Here is a 16276-nt window from a genome sequence, read left to right as displayed (position 1 = left end):
AATATTTATTTACTGTTAGATATAAATTTTTCAAGCCAACTAAAAAGGGAAAAGATGCTTTCTAAAAAATTTTTCTTTGATTATTTCATTTAATCCAGGTCAAATAAATTTATGAAAGAAAGCATCGTATAGTACGTAGATAGTATCAAAAGCACCTTTATCCATTTGGACTGGTATAACAAAACACCAGAGACTGAGTGGCTTACAAACAGCAGAAATTGATTTCTCACAGTTTGGAAGCTGGAAGTTCAAGGTCAGCTGCCAGCATGGTCTGGTGAGGGCCTTCCTCCAGGTTGCAGACTTCTGGTTATATCTTCATATGGTGAAAGGGCTAGATATCTCTCTGGAGTTATAAATTCACTAATTCTATTTAACAAGCTATACCCTCATGACTCACACACCTCTCAAAGCTGTAGTATCATCACATACTAGTGCCATCATATCAGGAATTAGCATTTTAACATATGATTTGTGAGGAGGACACAAAACATTCAGAGTATAGGATAAAGCATAAAAAGTTCTAGAGTTGGATGGGAGGAGCAAATTTCTATCATTATTACTAGTATATATTAATAATCATTCATTCCTAGTAATCATTTTTTCCAAAGTATAAAAACAACATATGACCATGCTGGTTATCCGTTTTAAATACAGCAGGGAGTTTGGGATGGACATGTACACATTGTTATATTTAAAATGACTAACCAACAAGGTTCTACTGCATAGCACATGGAACTCTGTTCAATGTTTGTGGCAACCTAGGTGGGAGGTGAGTTTGGGAAAAAATGTATGTGTATGGCTGAGCCCTTGGCCATCCACCTGAAACTATCACAAAACTGTTACTGGCTATACTCAAATATAAAATTAAAAGTTCAAAAACCCCACAACATATGAAGATTAATTCATTCATTGTGTATAATAAAACAGAAACACACTCAGAGATATAGAGAACAAACTAGTAGTCACCAGTAAGGAAGAGGGAGTGGGGAGAGAGAAGAGAGAGTACGGGATTAAGAGATACAAACTGCTACTTATAAAACAGATAAGCAACTAGGATAAATTGTACAGCACAGGGAAATATAGCCATTGTTTTGTAATAACTTTAAATGGAATATAATCTACAAAAATATTGAATCACTATTTTATCCCCTTGAAACTAATACAATATTATAAATCAACTATACTTCAGTTTTAAAAACTACAAAAAAAATAATAATTCATTCACCATTTAATGCAAAGAGTAGGTAACCTGTCAGAGCTCATAAAATCTAATATAAGAACAGAAAAAAAACATCTGCAACACTTCAAAAAATTGTAAAACTCAGTTCTTAAAAACAAAATGTAACAAACAGCCAAAAGACCTAAAACAACAATGAAACCAATGGTATAATAGTCACCTTGCTTCACAGTTTCCTAAAGTCAGGCCTTAGAGACCATAGGAAAATCAAGCCCTTTGGTTTATCCCTTCAAAGTCTGGGCATACAAATGGCTTTAACATTCAGTAAATATTTTTTGAGTGCCTACTCTGTGCCAGGTACTCTTCTAAGCACTGAGAATATACAGTATTAGCAAACAGAAGAGCAAAGGGCCCTACTCTTGTGATGCTTATACTGACTTGGAAAAGGAATTATATATATTAAATTTAAATCCCTCTTATTGTATACTGTAACTACTTTTTTCTCCTTTTCACTTCAGATTAAGAAGAACTCTGGCTGCCATCCCATATTAAAATGTCTCTTTATTCCAGACAATATGCTCTCCTGGGAATTATATTATGTGTAGCAATATTTCAGTACTTTCAGGTATACCTATAATTTCAGTATTTGTAAGAAGGAAAAATCTATAAAACAAACATACATGCATTTCTTATTTTAACTCTGGTTAATACTGTTAAATAACAAATGCCAATAAAAATATAGGTCAGTTACAGGATTTACTGATAAATGCGATGAATGCTGTTATATGTCCAAGGAGGGGAAAGAAAGGGACATGGAAACATTATATATTTATTTGAGCAATGGGCTAAAATCAAGCAAATGTTAAAGGATTTAGATAGCCTTTTATATAATCCAATCTGTAATCTGTAGTGCAGATTTGGGACCCACCCTTGAGGAGACTAGAGAGGCCACTGTGTTGGCTCTGTACATCCTGAATGCAGAGCTACATAGTCAGCCAAAGAGAGGACAAATAGAGGACAAGCAGCTCCTAGGTTAATTCAAGGGGCTTAACAGAGGAGAAGAGGACAAACCAGAGCCCTGAAATCAAAGAGCAGAAAAAGACCAAGAAAAATCATATCCCCAAAAGGCATGAGTCTCCAACACAGTATTGCCTCATTCATGTGGCTCATCACAAAATCAATTATATCAAGTGTGTCTTCACAGGTAAAAATTCTCTGCTAGGCTGATTTGAAGACAGGTTTCATTTTTTTTAAATCAAACTTTCTGTTTCCCAGGCTGAATTTTTGTAATTATTCAGTCATCCTTTTAAAAGATTTCCAAAGTTGATAACAATACAACTAGTAAGTTCATTATCTTACCAACCAACCAGTTTCCGTCTAACATGTTTCAATTTGCTGATGACTTCTCTTAAATTTTCCTCTATTTAAAAATTTACACTGTTTCTCCTAGAATTATCAGGCATCAGTTTACATTCTAACATTTTAAATCAAACTCTGCAAACAGGACAAAAAGAAAATAGTAAGTTTAAATGAAAACAGGAGGGAGGAAATACCTTTAGTTTGGATCCATGAGGTACTAAGACAGATCTACTCTGCTTTGGTGGGATATACAGCTCCCATTTTCCAAAATCCAGTTTTTTATATGGGTATGAAAACGGGTTCCAATCATCTGAAATACAATACGGAAGATCAGTTAAAAACTAATATTCGATAAATTTCAATCAAAGTATAATATACTGCCTACTTATACAGAATCAAATTACCTAAAAAACATTGCTTCCTAAGGTGCTAAACAAAATACTGCTGCTGCTGCTGCTAAGTCGCTTCAATTGTGTCCGACTCTGTGCAACCCCATAGACGGCAGCCCACCAGGCTCCTCCGTCCACAGTACTCTCCAGGTAAGAATACTGGAGTGGGTTGTCATTTCCTTCTCCAAAACAAAATACTAATCATTTAGAAAAAGAAAGTTACACTTGTGCTGAGTTGCTTCAGTCATGTCCGACTCTGCGATGCTATGTCCATGGGATTTCTGAGGCAAGGATACTGGAGTGGGTTGCCATTTCCTTCTCCAGGGGATCTTCCTGAACCAGGAATGGGGCCCACATCTCTTATGTCTCCTGCATTGGCAGGTGGGTTCTTTACCACTAGTGCCACCTGGGAAGCCCTTTGTCTGTTGTATCTGAAAATTAAAATTACAACACATTTTTCATTGTACTTTCAATTCTATTTGATCAATAAATAGGATGATGGGCCCCTTTTCAAGAAACACCATCGACAAAAGCAGATAATAAGAAAAAATAGAAATGCATTCTAAGCAATTAGCTAAGATACATGTCATGGTAGAAAAAAATGATGAAAAATTATTAAAATCATATTAACTAAATCCACAAGTGTGTGTCAGAACTGAGTTAAAATGTAAAGAAATGCCTCAAGCAAGAAAGGTAGAAGGCTATAAACTATAAGAGGCAAAAGAGAGGTGGACTGAAGATGCTGAAAGAAAGCCAAAATGAACAAAAGACCATAAACATATGGAAATTTAACATGTGATAGAGGTGGCACTATAAATCAATGAGTAAAGGACATACTGCTTAATAAGTGGTACTGAAATAATTGGTTATCTTTATGAGGAAAAAAAACAAATCTCTACTTAATAATATACTGAAGAATGAAGAATCCTTTAAATATAATAGATAAAACTGTAAAATGTTTAGAAGAAAACACATGAAAATATATTTATAATATTGAGTTTGTAAGTGTTTTTAAACAAGACACAGAAGCATGCACACTCATATACACACACAAAACCTTAAGGAAAAGCCTAATAAAGTTGACTACAAAAATTACACACTTATTTTCATACATAGATAAATAGAATGACAAATTATCAACTGGGAAACTACATTTCTAATGAATATTATCAAGAAACAGCATCCAAAATATATGAAGATCTATGAATCAATGGGAAAAAGAAACCAAACCAATACAAAAATCAACAGAGATATTCAGGGGAGGACATATGAGTGACCAATAAACATACAATGATGCTCAAGTTCACTCATAATTAAGAATGTGCAGCAAAAATACGAAAAGAAAAATGAGAATGTCAGACATCAAATTCTATTGTGATTTCCACTGAATAAAGGAAAGAGTACATAGGAAGCTTTAATAATATCTGTAATGTTTTATTTTTTAGGGTAGGTGCTATATACTGAGATCCTTATCACATTTCCCCCTATTTGTTTATGCCTGAAATATTTCACTGTTTAAAAAAAGTGTAAGCAAACCTGCGATGCCATGCACTGTAGTGCTATGAAATTAGATTCTCAATTGAGGAGATAAGAAAAACAACAAGAAACTTGTTTTATTCCATGATTTCTTCATTTACACACCAACACTTTCACCACATGTGCCTAAACGTTTTTCAGTCTCTGCCAATCTGAATGTTACAGGTAGAATGGGGGGAAGAAACAACACTTAAACAGATCCTTCTAAAGAAAATCTGAAAATATCTAAAGGTGGTTTATCTTCAGAAACAGCTCAATAAGCTCTGTGCTATAATATTCTCCTGCCCCTAAAACATCAAATACATATTTCATCTGTTTATAACGTGACATTCCTTTCACACAGTAAAGACTTTCAGGCATAACTGGGGCAAGGAGCTTGAAATATGAATATCTAGGTAGTACAGCACTTTATACATTTACTGAATTTCTTTTTAAGCTAATCACTTAAGACAATTAATAAACTTAAGACATGCAGCAGATCTTTTCCTGGTTAGTTAGATTTGAAAATAAAGGGTACAGTTCATTAGTTCATTCATTCATTCATTAAATACGTATTGAGTGTTTAATGTAGGCCCTGCTCAACGCCAAACTGAAAATTAGTGTTCAGAATGACAGTCGTATTTCATCCAGAAAAGGTTAAATTGAGTAACAGCACACCAAAATGAGTACTAAAATACATAATACAGGATCTTCTAAAAATTCAACTATAAATAAGCTTGTTACTTTGAAAGTGAAGCTTAAAATATATGGGAAATTTTCATATGCAGATTTACTTAAAAGCTTTACTCAATAATGCAAAAATAAATGTGGTTTTGAATATTTGTTTTTGAATATCAGTTCAAATAGTTCCTTAGCTTGCAGTCACTTGAGTTTTAAAGATCTATTTAAATGGATAATGTTTTAATATTTGTATAAAGAAAACTACTTTTACTGAATCACATTTTCCTTTCATAGTGTCTCAATTTCCTAACATACATGTTGATTATTTCTAACCCTACACTGTAAAAAAAGTGCTTTTTCTATCATTTTAAGGGCTTATTAACACATCTCTTCTTCATGGAAATTCAGGTGTTAACTTCTACTACAGGTACATTTTTCTTGATGAACCCCAAACTTCAATGAAAACTCTGGACTACCTTCACATATGCTCCAAAAGAAAACCCATCTACCAACCATCATAAGCAAAGCACAATATACTAAAGGTTTCATAAGGGAGCGAGAGGGGAAGGTTTGCAAAGGGCATACATGCATGAAACAACTGCAGGTTTTTGCACTGGACAGTTGTCTCCCACACAAATACCTCTTCAGCCACACCACCAGTCTTTTATCTCCTTGATTCCTTCTCCAATCACTGTTCAGCCTGAATTTTCCTTTCTGTTCCTCTTTTATTAAATGCAATTGCTTCTTTCCATTTGAAAAATGGACACCGATCAAACTAACCACTTCTACTGTACTGCAGGCATACGAAAGATTCTCTTCTAATAAAATCAGTTTATCCCTAAAATGATTTTCTAAACAATAGCTAATAAATGGAGCTTTTCTCTACAAGATATAGATATCTAAGTCCAGGAACATAAAAGTAGAAAAATCATTGGATTTGGATCTGTTCTCATAAACTCAACACTAAACTCTTAGATAAGAAAGAAGGGACTACTACCATTAAGGTATATTTAGGTATGACTGTGGGAACTAATTGTGGAAGTATGCAATTAAAAATAGGTAAATAAACATTAAAAATCCAATGACTGGTATAAAAATATTAAGCAAAATTGAATGTTTTGTTTTTAAATGAAATTTGCTTTAGAAAAACACAGGTGGCAAGATAATGAGTTCAAGGATACATTTTGGGGAAATTTATGTCTTATGAAATATCATGAGAGTTTATTCCCAAAAATAACTGAAAGTAATATGAATAATGATAAATAAAAGTTAAAAGTAATATAAGTGGTTTAAGTAATATAAATAATGATCATTCTAAGGCATATTAGATATATCTAAAGTACATAGTTTTAGAACAAGATTACTCATTTTTCATTTTAATCCTCTATGAGTTTATATCCTGAATCAACAAGATAGAATTAATTTTAATTAAGACAATGCTGATAGTCTGTGTCTCTATGTAGGCCTCAGGATAGGACCAAAAACATCCCGTCACCACCTGTGACAATTATTTGTTTCTCTATGAAGCACAGAACTACATATTGAGAGTTCTGTAATTCAGTGGTTCTCAAGCTTTAGTTCATATCAGAATCACTTGTTAAATCAGATTGGACTGTTTAAAACAGACTGCTGGACCACACCTTCAGGGTTTTTTGATTCAATATATATGAAGTGTGGCCTAATAATCCGCATGTCTAACAAGTCCGTGGGTGATAACGATGCTGTTAGCTGAGGGTGCATGTGCGTGCAAGCTAAGTCGCTTCAGTTGTGTCTGACTCTTTGTGAACCTATGGACTGTAGACCGCCAGGCTCAGGGACAACCCTGAAAATCAACTTCATGGTCCAGTTACTGACTTCAGATGTTCTCTGCTCACAGCTTTGTGACTGATTTTCTAGATTAAATTAGATTTATAGATTACCAAATAATTTTATAAATCAGTAGCTCAAGAAAATTCTGAAATAGAAATTATCATTAATAATACTTCAAACCAAATATTACTCATACAAAATTTAGAATTTGGGATTGACTAACATTGTAAAACCCAGAAGGATGGCCAGTGAGATGAAGATTATAAAACAGATCTGAGACATTAAGGAATTTGAATGTGTTCACATCAGGGAATAAAATTTACAATTTGAACATGAAAAGATAACATATATTAAGATGAGTATTCAATATACTGTTATAAGGGTCTACAGATAATGTTTCCTAAAATATTCTCACTAAGAGATTGCATGGCTAAAATGTATGGGCGATTTTGATCAGAAAATAAATAAAAAACTTGAAGGCATCTACCTAGAAAAGTAATATTAACATATCAAGTCACTTTCCTTTCTATGAGTCGTTTCCTGCCATAAGCTAGACATTGCTAGGTTTAAGGATTAGGAACCCCTAAAGCAATGTGTGGGACTTCCCTGGTGGCTCAGACAATAAAGAAACTGCCTGCAGTGTGGGAGACCCAGGTTCGATCCCTGGGTCAGGAAGATCTCCCTGGAGAAGGGAATGCTACCCACCCCAGTATTCTTGCTGGGAGAATTCCATGGACAGAGGAGCCTGGTGAGCTACAATCCATGGGGTCACAAAGAATCGACATGACTGAGAAACAAACACTTTGACTTTCACTTTCAAAGCAATATGTGTATATTATTCTACTTTTGGTATTTTAAGAACATGTTTCACGCTTGCATAAATTATTTTATTAAAACATGTTCTAAGACTTCCAATGATTATCAACTTTGAATAACTTGACACATTTTAAAAGCAAACATTTAAGTAAGTATTGTATTACTAACAGGCTGAAATTCATCACCATGTTTTACCATGCAAAAGCTTTTATTTGCCCGTAGACTCAAAACCAGCAGACAAATTTAAATCGAGATATGGAAAAGAAACGACGTGATACACAGTTTAATATGAACTGCAAACACACATTCGGCACAAGCAATCAAACATTAACTAAGGTCACTGCATCAGGCACACAAACTCTATATTTATCTCAAGCCCAACAACCTTTCTTTTTCTAATGTAATAATCCTCACATAAAATTCTTAAATGTCAGCCTTCTTCAAATATTCCCAAACACTTTAACTCACAGTAAAGTATTTCTGTTCATCAGCACTTAGCCACCTCATTTCTGAAGAGTTTTTGAATTTAATATATATCTTCTTTATGGGCTTTCCTTATGGCTCAGAGGGTAAAAAATCTGCCTACAATGGAGGAGGCCTGAGTTTGACCCCTGGGTTGGGAAGATCCCCCGGAGGAGGGCATGGCTGGCAACCCACTTCAGTATTCTTGCCTGGAGAATCCCCCTGGAAAGAGGAGCCTGGTATGCTACAGTCCATGAAGTCGCAAAGAGTCAGACACAACTGAGCGACTAAGCACATGCATGGTTGAAGTGGCCCCAACTTACTATGTAGAGCCTTTGATGCAAATGCCAATGAGCTGAGGAACGTGATCCACACTTGGGCCAACCCCTGCTGTAAGCAGGCCTCACTGAGCAGGGAGGTAAGGTCCCCATTGGATGCAGCAGATATAATATCAGATCTAATGTAAGGCCAGTACCAGCCTGTATGACAGATATTGGTCACTTCCAACCTAAGTGGATATCCCTCACGTCATAAGTTATTAAATATTTGGAATATCACCTCCTTAAAGCAGGTAAATAGCCTTCCTCATCATACAATGTTGTTTCACATTGTATCAATGTTGTTTCAAGCTTCAAGCTTCATCTAATGTAGAATTTACATGGATTTAATAATGCAAAGTTGGCTGGTCATAATAGAAGTTATAGGACTTCTCTCATGTCAAGGCAGTATCTAGTCTGTTTCCAAGAAGTCATAAGATTCAGAACTGGAACTTGCGATGGCATTGCCCTTACCCAGAATTACAGGAGGACCACATAATTTTTGGAGGTGGATAACAGCCATCCTGACCTACAACTCTGTGCTGTTTAATCTCCTTCTCTTTCCCTCTCTCCAGCTCATTCTTCCCCTCAGTTGGGAATCTGAAAATCACCAAATTTCTGCTGGTAGCTAGCACCCTGGAAATAACCTTAAGATCCCCAGCATTACTTATTAGGGGAACCTGCTCTTTACATACATTAGTTTAGGACAGCTGTGGTTTTCAAGAACATAATCTAGAATATGTCAAACACCACTAATTTCATAAACAAGGAGATGCTGATATCTAGTTATTTTAAAGAAGAATAGTGTTCAGTCCTATGATATGTAGCTTTCTGAAAATTAGGGAATGGATTAAATTATCTAGAATTTCACTTACTACACTGTTCTTAAAGGTACACACAGAAGAAAAGGTCTCCAAGATGAAAAAAATATAGTGTGGCAAAAGTGAGTTTTAAATATAATTAACTGTCTTTTTTATAGGAATGGTATTTATGTTATGATACTTTTATGAAAGAAAGGAGGTGATAAATGAATATACAGTTGACCCTCTATATCAGAGAGTTCTATATCAGATTCAACCAAACAAGAATTGAAAATGTTAGCGGAAACATTCCAGAAAGTTCCAAAAAGCAAAATTGACTTTACCATGTCCTGCCAAATATTTACATAGCATTTACATGGTATTAGGTATTATAAGTAATCTAGAGATGATTTGAAGAATACAGGAGGATTACATAAGCTATATGCAAATGTGTTGTGCTTAGTTGCTCAGTCGTGTCTGATTCTTTGTGACCCCATGGACTACAGCCCGCCAGGCCCCTCTGTCCATGGGGATTCTCCAGGCAAGAATACTGAAGTGGAATGCCATGCCCTTCTCCGGGGGATCTTCCCAACCCAGGGATCGAACCAAGGTCTCCCGCATTGCAGGTGGATTCTTCTCTGTCTGAGCCACCAGGGAAGCTCAACACTTCTATTATATAGTATATGTAAATATTACACCATTTTATAAGGGAATTGAACATCCTTCGATTTTGGTATGTGCGGGTGGCGGAGGCCCCAGAACCAATCCACCAAGGATGAAAGGATGACTGTATGTAGTCACGATTTCACAAAGCATCAAAATCTATGAATAGAAAGTCAAGTATATGAAGAGGGAAAACACAGATTAACTTGATAGGATTGTAACTTGTTTTATTTTGACTATAAGACCAGGAAAACAATTCATAAAATTAGAAAATTTAATAAAGCAAAAGCGGGGAGTAAGAAAAAAAAAACAGTCTCTTAAAATGGAACCAAATGGAAACTATGTGATGGAATTTGGATGTGAGGTCTTTGGGAGGTAGTCAGGTTATAAGGGTAGAATCCTCATGAATGGAATCAGTATCTGTATAAAAGAAATTCCCCCCTCCCCAAAAAAAGAAATCCCAGAAAGATCACTCCTCTCTTCTACCAGATGAGGATTCCTCAAAGAAAGGACTGCAGCCTATGAATCAGGAAGAGAATCCTCGACAGACTGAATCCACCAGTACCTTGATCTTGGACTTTCTAGACTCCAGATCACTAAGAAATAAATTTGTTTTGTATATATATAAACTACCCAGCCTGTAGTATTTTGTTATTGCAGCCTGAACAGACCAAGATAAAGCTCATCTCTGCTTTTCCATATATGAGGAAATTTCCATAACAAAAATATAAAAACATATGTTATGAGGTCTCCATGAACAAATATTTGTCCAAACCTCTTTCCTTGCTATGGACTGTAAAAAGTGATCTTATCAGCCAAAGATTCTAAGATTTTAGTTTATTTATTGTTCTAAACACAAATTAACAAATTGCTCTCTGGATAAGCAGTTCCAGTTCATACTTCCACCAGCAGCATATGAGAATAGTCAACTATCCATATTCTCAATAGCACCAGGGATTATCATTTTTAATAACAAGGCATGCCGGCCTTGCTCAACCATGATTCACTAAGAGAATTAAGATCGAATGCCCTACGGATCCACTGTATGCAATAAATTACCTTCTCTTCAACGCATCTTAGAATAGTACTTGCTATGTACTACATTTGAGAGAAAATGGGCATTCAAATAATTTTCTGTGTTCTGTGATCAGATTCAGAACTAGTATAAGAAAAGTTGCCTCTCCTTATTATCCTAGTGGAAAGAGATGGCTTTGATAACAAGTGTTTTCATTTCTTTTCAAAACAGGTTACCGTTATAAGGTCTTATATTCTTTTTAATCCTATTTTTATTTGGGAGAAATTGAGTCATGGATATTATATTTTCTTTTAAACTTTTTCATTTAGTTCTCAGTTCAATTCAGTCACTCAGTGGTATCTGACTCTTTGCGACTCCATGCACTGTATCATGCCAGGCTTCCCTGTCAATCACCAACTCCTGGAGCTTGCTCAAACTCACGTCCATCACGTCCATCAAGTCGGTGATACCATCCAACCATCTTATCCTCTGTCATCCCCTTCTCCTTCTGCCTTCAATTTTTCCCAGCATCAGGGTCTTTTCCAATGAACCAGTTCTTTGCATTAGGTGGCCAAAGTATTGGAACTTCAGCTTCAGCATCAGTCCTTCCAATGGATATTCGGGTTGATTTCCTTTAGGATTGACTGGCTGGATCTCCTTGCAGTCCAAGGGACTCTCAAGAGGCTTCTCCAACACCACAGTTCAAAAGCATCAACTCTTCGGTGCTCAGCTTTCTTTATGGTCCAGCTCTCACATCCATACATGACTACTGAACTAGTCATGTATGGACTAATCCATACATGGATTAGTTCTGATTTTATCGAAATATAATAATGTGGTACTCTTTATGGTCTAATACAATGGTAATCAATTGAGTTACTTATTTACTGTACTGTGTTCAATTGCTCAGCCTTGTTGAACTCTTTATGATCCTATAGACTGTAGCCCGCCAAGCTTCTCTGTTCATGGGATTCTCCAGGCAAAAATACTGGAGTGGGTTGCCATCTCCTCCAGGGGATCTTCCAGACCCAGGGATCGAACTGGCATCTCCCATGTCTCCTGCATTGGCAGGCAGATTCTAAACCATTGAGCCACCTGAGAAGACCTGGTTATTTATTTACCAATCTATTTATTTTTACCACTATAAACCATTCAGTTATTTCAAAATAGTTATTATGAAGAACTCCAGGATAAAAACTATACAAAACATGTAAAAGCAAAGCTGTTTTGCTTAAAGTTCTCCTACCTACCTGGACCCCTCTTCACATCTTTTTCTCTCTCTCAGAGCTCATCACTCAGAACTCAATTCTAAAATGTGTGCCAATGTATGATCTATCTTTGCAGATCTTCCACAGACCCTTAAAATATGCCTTTCCTTTCTTTTCAAATCCTCCATTTAATTTTAGTTTATTTTATACATTACAAGTTAAGAATATGTTACATCATGACAATTGGATCTGAAAATGTATTCAGCTTCTAACAACTCTTACCATCTATGCTTGACCAAAAGGGAATATTATTAGGGATCTAAGGATAAAGGAATTTATTCATGTTGTGACTTACATTATTGATCTCTATGCCATTTTACCAAGTTTGTTTTTGGTCTGAATTTGACACCTTTTATTTTATAAACTTTCAGTGACAGTAAAGCAGAGAGAAACTAATGGTTAAAACTGAGAAGAAATACAGTATTTGCTTAGAAAGAATGCAAAATGGAACAAAATAGAAAGCAGAAAGAATGGCAGAGAGGTACTAATGCAATATGGTCAATCATCAGAGAAAGTCCTCCCATGTGCCAAGTAGGGGTCTCAATTATGTTTTAACTGGCTAGTACACAACTGTATCTCTCCATGTCAACAAACATCTGGAGTTTAGTTGGAGGGCTCACTCATCAGCACTTATTCCAGTTCATAGTATATCACTATCAATTGCAATTTAATCTATTTATGACTTTTACAGAAGCCATAAGTTGATTTGACTTTAGGAACTCTTTTCTGCATCCTAAAACACAATCTTTCATCTCAGGTTTTTCCTCTTGAACCAGTCCCTGGTGTGAGGGCACAAAAGAGGCCTATAGGAACCAGGAAATAAATTATATAAGCCTCCCTGCTAACCCTATAGCCACGTATGAGACTATGTCAATGAAAGTAAAATATTTTCTAACATGGCTAGCAATGTAACAGAAATAAACCCATGTGTCGAAGATCAACTGATTTTCTCAAGGGTGATCAAGACCATTCAATGGGGAAAAATTGTCTTTGTAAGAAATAGAGCTAGGACAACTAGGTCTCCACACACAAAAAGATATATTTGGACTCCTATTTTAAAACATATACAGAACTAACTCAAATGGATCAAGTAATTAAATGTAAGAGCTAAAACTAGAAAACTCTTAAAAGAAAACACAGGGATAAATCTGGGGGACCTCAGTTCTCTAACATGGCACCAGAACTATAAGTGACAAAAGAAAAATAACTGATAAATGGGACTCCTTCAAAATGAAGAAGTCTGTGTGTCAAAGGGCACCACCAAAAAAGTGAAAAGAGGGATTTGCCTGGTGGTCTAGAGGTGAGACTCCATGTACCCAGTGCAGGGGAGAAGAGGTTCTATCCCTGGTTGGGGATCTAAGGTTGGAGAAAAAGATCCTGCATACCATGGGGTGTAGTCAAAAAGAAAAAAAAAAGTGAAAAGACAGTTCACAGAATGGGAGAAAATATTTGCCAATCAGACATCTGATAGGGGACCTAAGTCTAGAATATACAAGAAACATTTATAGCTCAGTGTCTTGGTGGCTCAGATGGTCAAGAATCTGCCCACAAAGCAGGAGACCCCGGTTCAATCCCTGGGTCAGGAAGATCCCCTGGAGGAGGGAATGGCAACCCACTCCTGTATTCTTGCCTGGAGAATCCCATGGACAGAGGAGCCTGGAGGGTTACAGTCCATGGGATCACAAAGAGTCATACATGACTGAGTGACTAACACACACACTAAAAAAACAACACAATTTTTTAAATGTGCAAATGATCTGAATAGACATTTGTTTTTTATTATTATTAATTTATTTTACTTGGGGGCTAATTACTTTACAATATTGTAGTGGTTTTTGCCATACATTGACATGAATCAGCCATGGCTTTACATGTGTTCCCCATCCTGAACCCCCCTCCCACCTCCCTCCCCATCCCATCCCTCTGGGTCATCCCATTGCCCCAGTCCTGAGCATTTGTCTCATGCATCGAATCTGGAATGGCATTCTGTTTTACATATGATAATATGCACGTTTCAATGCTATTCTCTCAGAACGTCCCACCCTCACCTTCTCCCACAGAGTCCATAAGACTGTTCTATGCATCTGTGTCTCTTTTTCTGTCTCGCATATAGGGTTATTGTTACCATCTTTCAAATTCCATATATATGCCTTAGTATACTGTATTGGTGTTTTTCTTTCTGGCTTACTTCACTCTGTATAATGGGCTCCAGTTTCATCCACCTCAATAGAACTGATTCAAATGTTGAATAGACATTTCTGTTGGAGAAGACTCTTGAGAGTCCCTTGGACTGCAAGAAGATCCAACCAGTCCATCCTAAAGGAGGTCAGTCCTGGGTCTTCATTGGAAGGACTGATGTTGAAGCTGAAACTCCAATACTTTAGCCACCTCATGCAAACAGTTGATTCATTGGAAAAGACCCTAATGCTGGGAAGGATTCCCCTTCTCCTCCTCCCCCTGCTGGATGGCATCACTTACTCGATGGACATGGGTTTGGGTAAACTCCGGGAGTTGGTGATGGACAGGGAGGCCTGGCATGCTGCTATTCATGGGGTTGCAAAGAGTTGGACACGACTGAGCGACTGAACTGATACTGAACTGAACTGATAAGGAAGATGTAGAAATGGCTAATAAGCACATTAAAAAGATGCTCAACTTTATTAGTCATTAGGAAAATGCAAATTAGTAACATAAGATACTACTTCATTCACAATATGATGGCAATAGCCAAAAAAGATGGATAATTATTGCCAATGATGTGGAGAAAGTAGAAACCTCATAGGAGTGTGGGAATATAAAATAGCGCTGACACCTTGGACAACAGTCTGGGTGTCCCCCAAAACAACAGAGCTACCATTTTGACCCAGCAATCCCATAGTTATAAACACAAACCATATGTCCCCACAGTAACTTGTGTATGAATGTTCACAGCAGCATTACCCATGATAGTCAAAAAGTGAAAACAACACAAATGTCCATCAACAAATAAATGGATAAACAAAATGTTGCATATACACATAATGGAATATTATTTTGCCACAAAAAGGAATGAAGTACTGATATACACTATTACATGGTAGCTTGAAAACATGCTAAGTGAAAAACACCAGTCACAAAAGACTACATATTATCTGATTCCATTTATATGAAAAATTCAGGATAAGAAAATTTATAAAGACAGAGAAAGTGGTTGCTTAAGCCTAAAAAAAAGGATGGGGAGATATGAGATGGTAGCTAAATGGTACAGGGTTCCCTTTGAGATAATGACAATATTCTAAAACTCACTGTGGCTATGGTGTACAGCTGTTTCAATATACTACAAACCATGAAATTGTACACTTTAAATAGGTTAGTTGTGTGATATGTGAATTGTATGTCAATAAAGATGTTAAAAAATAAAAGTATTTTAAAGGTCAGGTAGCCTTTATCTGTTCATTTCTATTGAGCTTTTGAGTTAGACAAAAATCAGGTTTCATCAGAGATATTGTAAAGGGAAAGATCACAAAGGGAGACATATATAAAAATTTAATACTGAAAAGATATCTTGGTCAATAAGTAGACTCAAGAGTCTAGGTGGATAGATGGAAACTTCTTTGAAGAGAAAACAATTAATTGCTTCAAGGCTTTGAAAAAGTAGCATAACTTGACCATATTAGAAGCTGGGGTGGGGGTGGGGGTTAAGCTTTTAAGCAAATAAAAATTTATATCATCTTCTTCTGGGGCCCAGACTATTAGTAGTTTTGTGAGTGATTATCAATCAAACTGCTGCTGCTAATTTAAGAATTTACCTTGGACTCTGAAAGAGTCCTGTAAGGAAGAGAAATCTAAAACTATCATACAATCTACTCCCTTAAGAAGGAAAAAAGAAAAAAGGTAGGGGGGTTTGGTCTGAGCAGAGGCTGACTCAAAACTAATGATATAGGAAGGAAGAGTTTTAGTATGATAGAAGTAATTCAAGTAATTAAAGTAACAAAAATAGGATGACTGTGTCGCTGATGGCAGAAG

General features: G+C 36.2%; 1 protein-coding gene across 1 annotated transcript in view; it reads right to left on the bottom strand.

Moving 5' to 3' along the window:
- Window positions 1-16276, bottom strand: part of GBE1 (1,4-alpha-glucan branching enzyme 1) — a 297215-nt gene that overhangs the window by 187831 nt on the left and 93108 nt on the right. Inside the window, exon 3 of the mRNA XM_081552326.1 lies at window positions 2731-2846. Coding sequence (XP_081408452.1) covers window positions 2731-2846 — 116 coding nt within the window. The remainder of the gene's footprint in view (window positions 1-2730; window positions 2847-16276) is intronic.

Source organism: Giraffa tippelskirchi, chromosome 2 (genome assembly GCF_054371585.1).
Source record: "Giraffa tippelskirchi isolate mGirTip1 chromosome 2, T2T-mGirTip1v1.2.pri, whole genome shotgun sequence".
NCBI lineage: Eukaryota > Metazoa > Chordata > Mammalia > Artiodactyla > Giraffidae > Giraffa > Giraffa tippelskirchi.
Note: the sequence above shows the minus strand (reverse complement) of the source record. Positions and strands in the feature narration are given on the sequence as shown.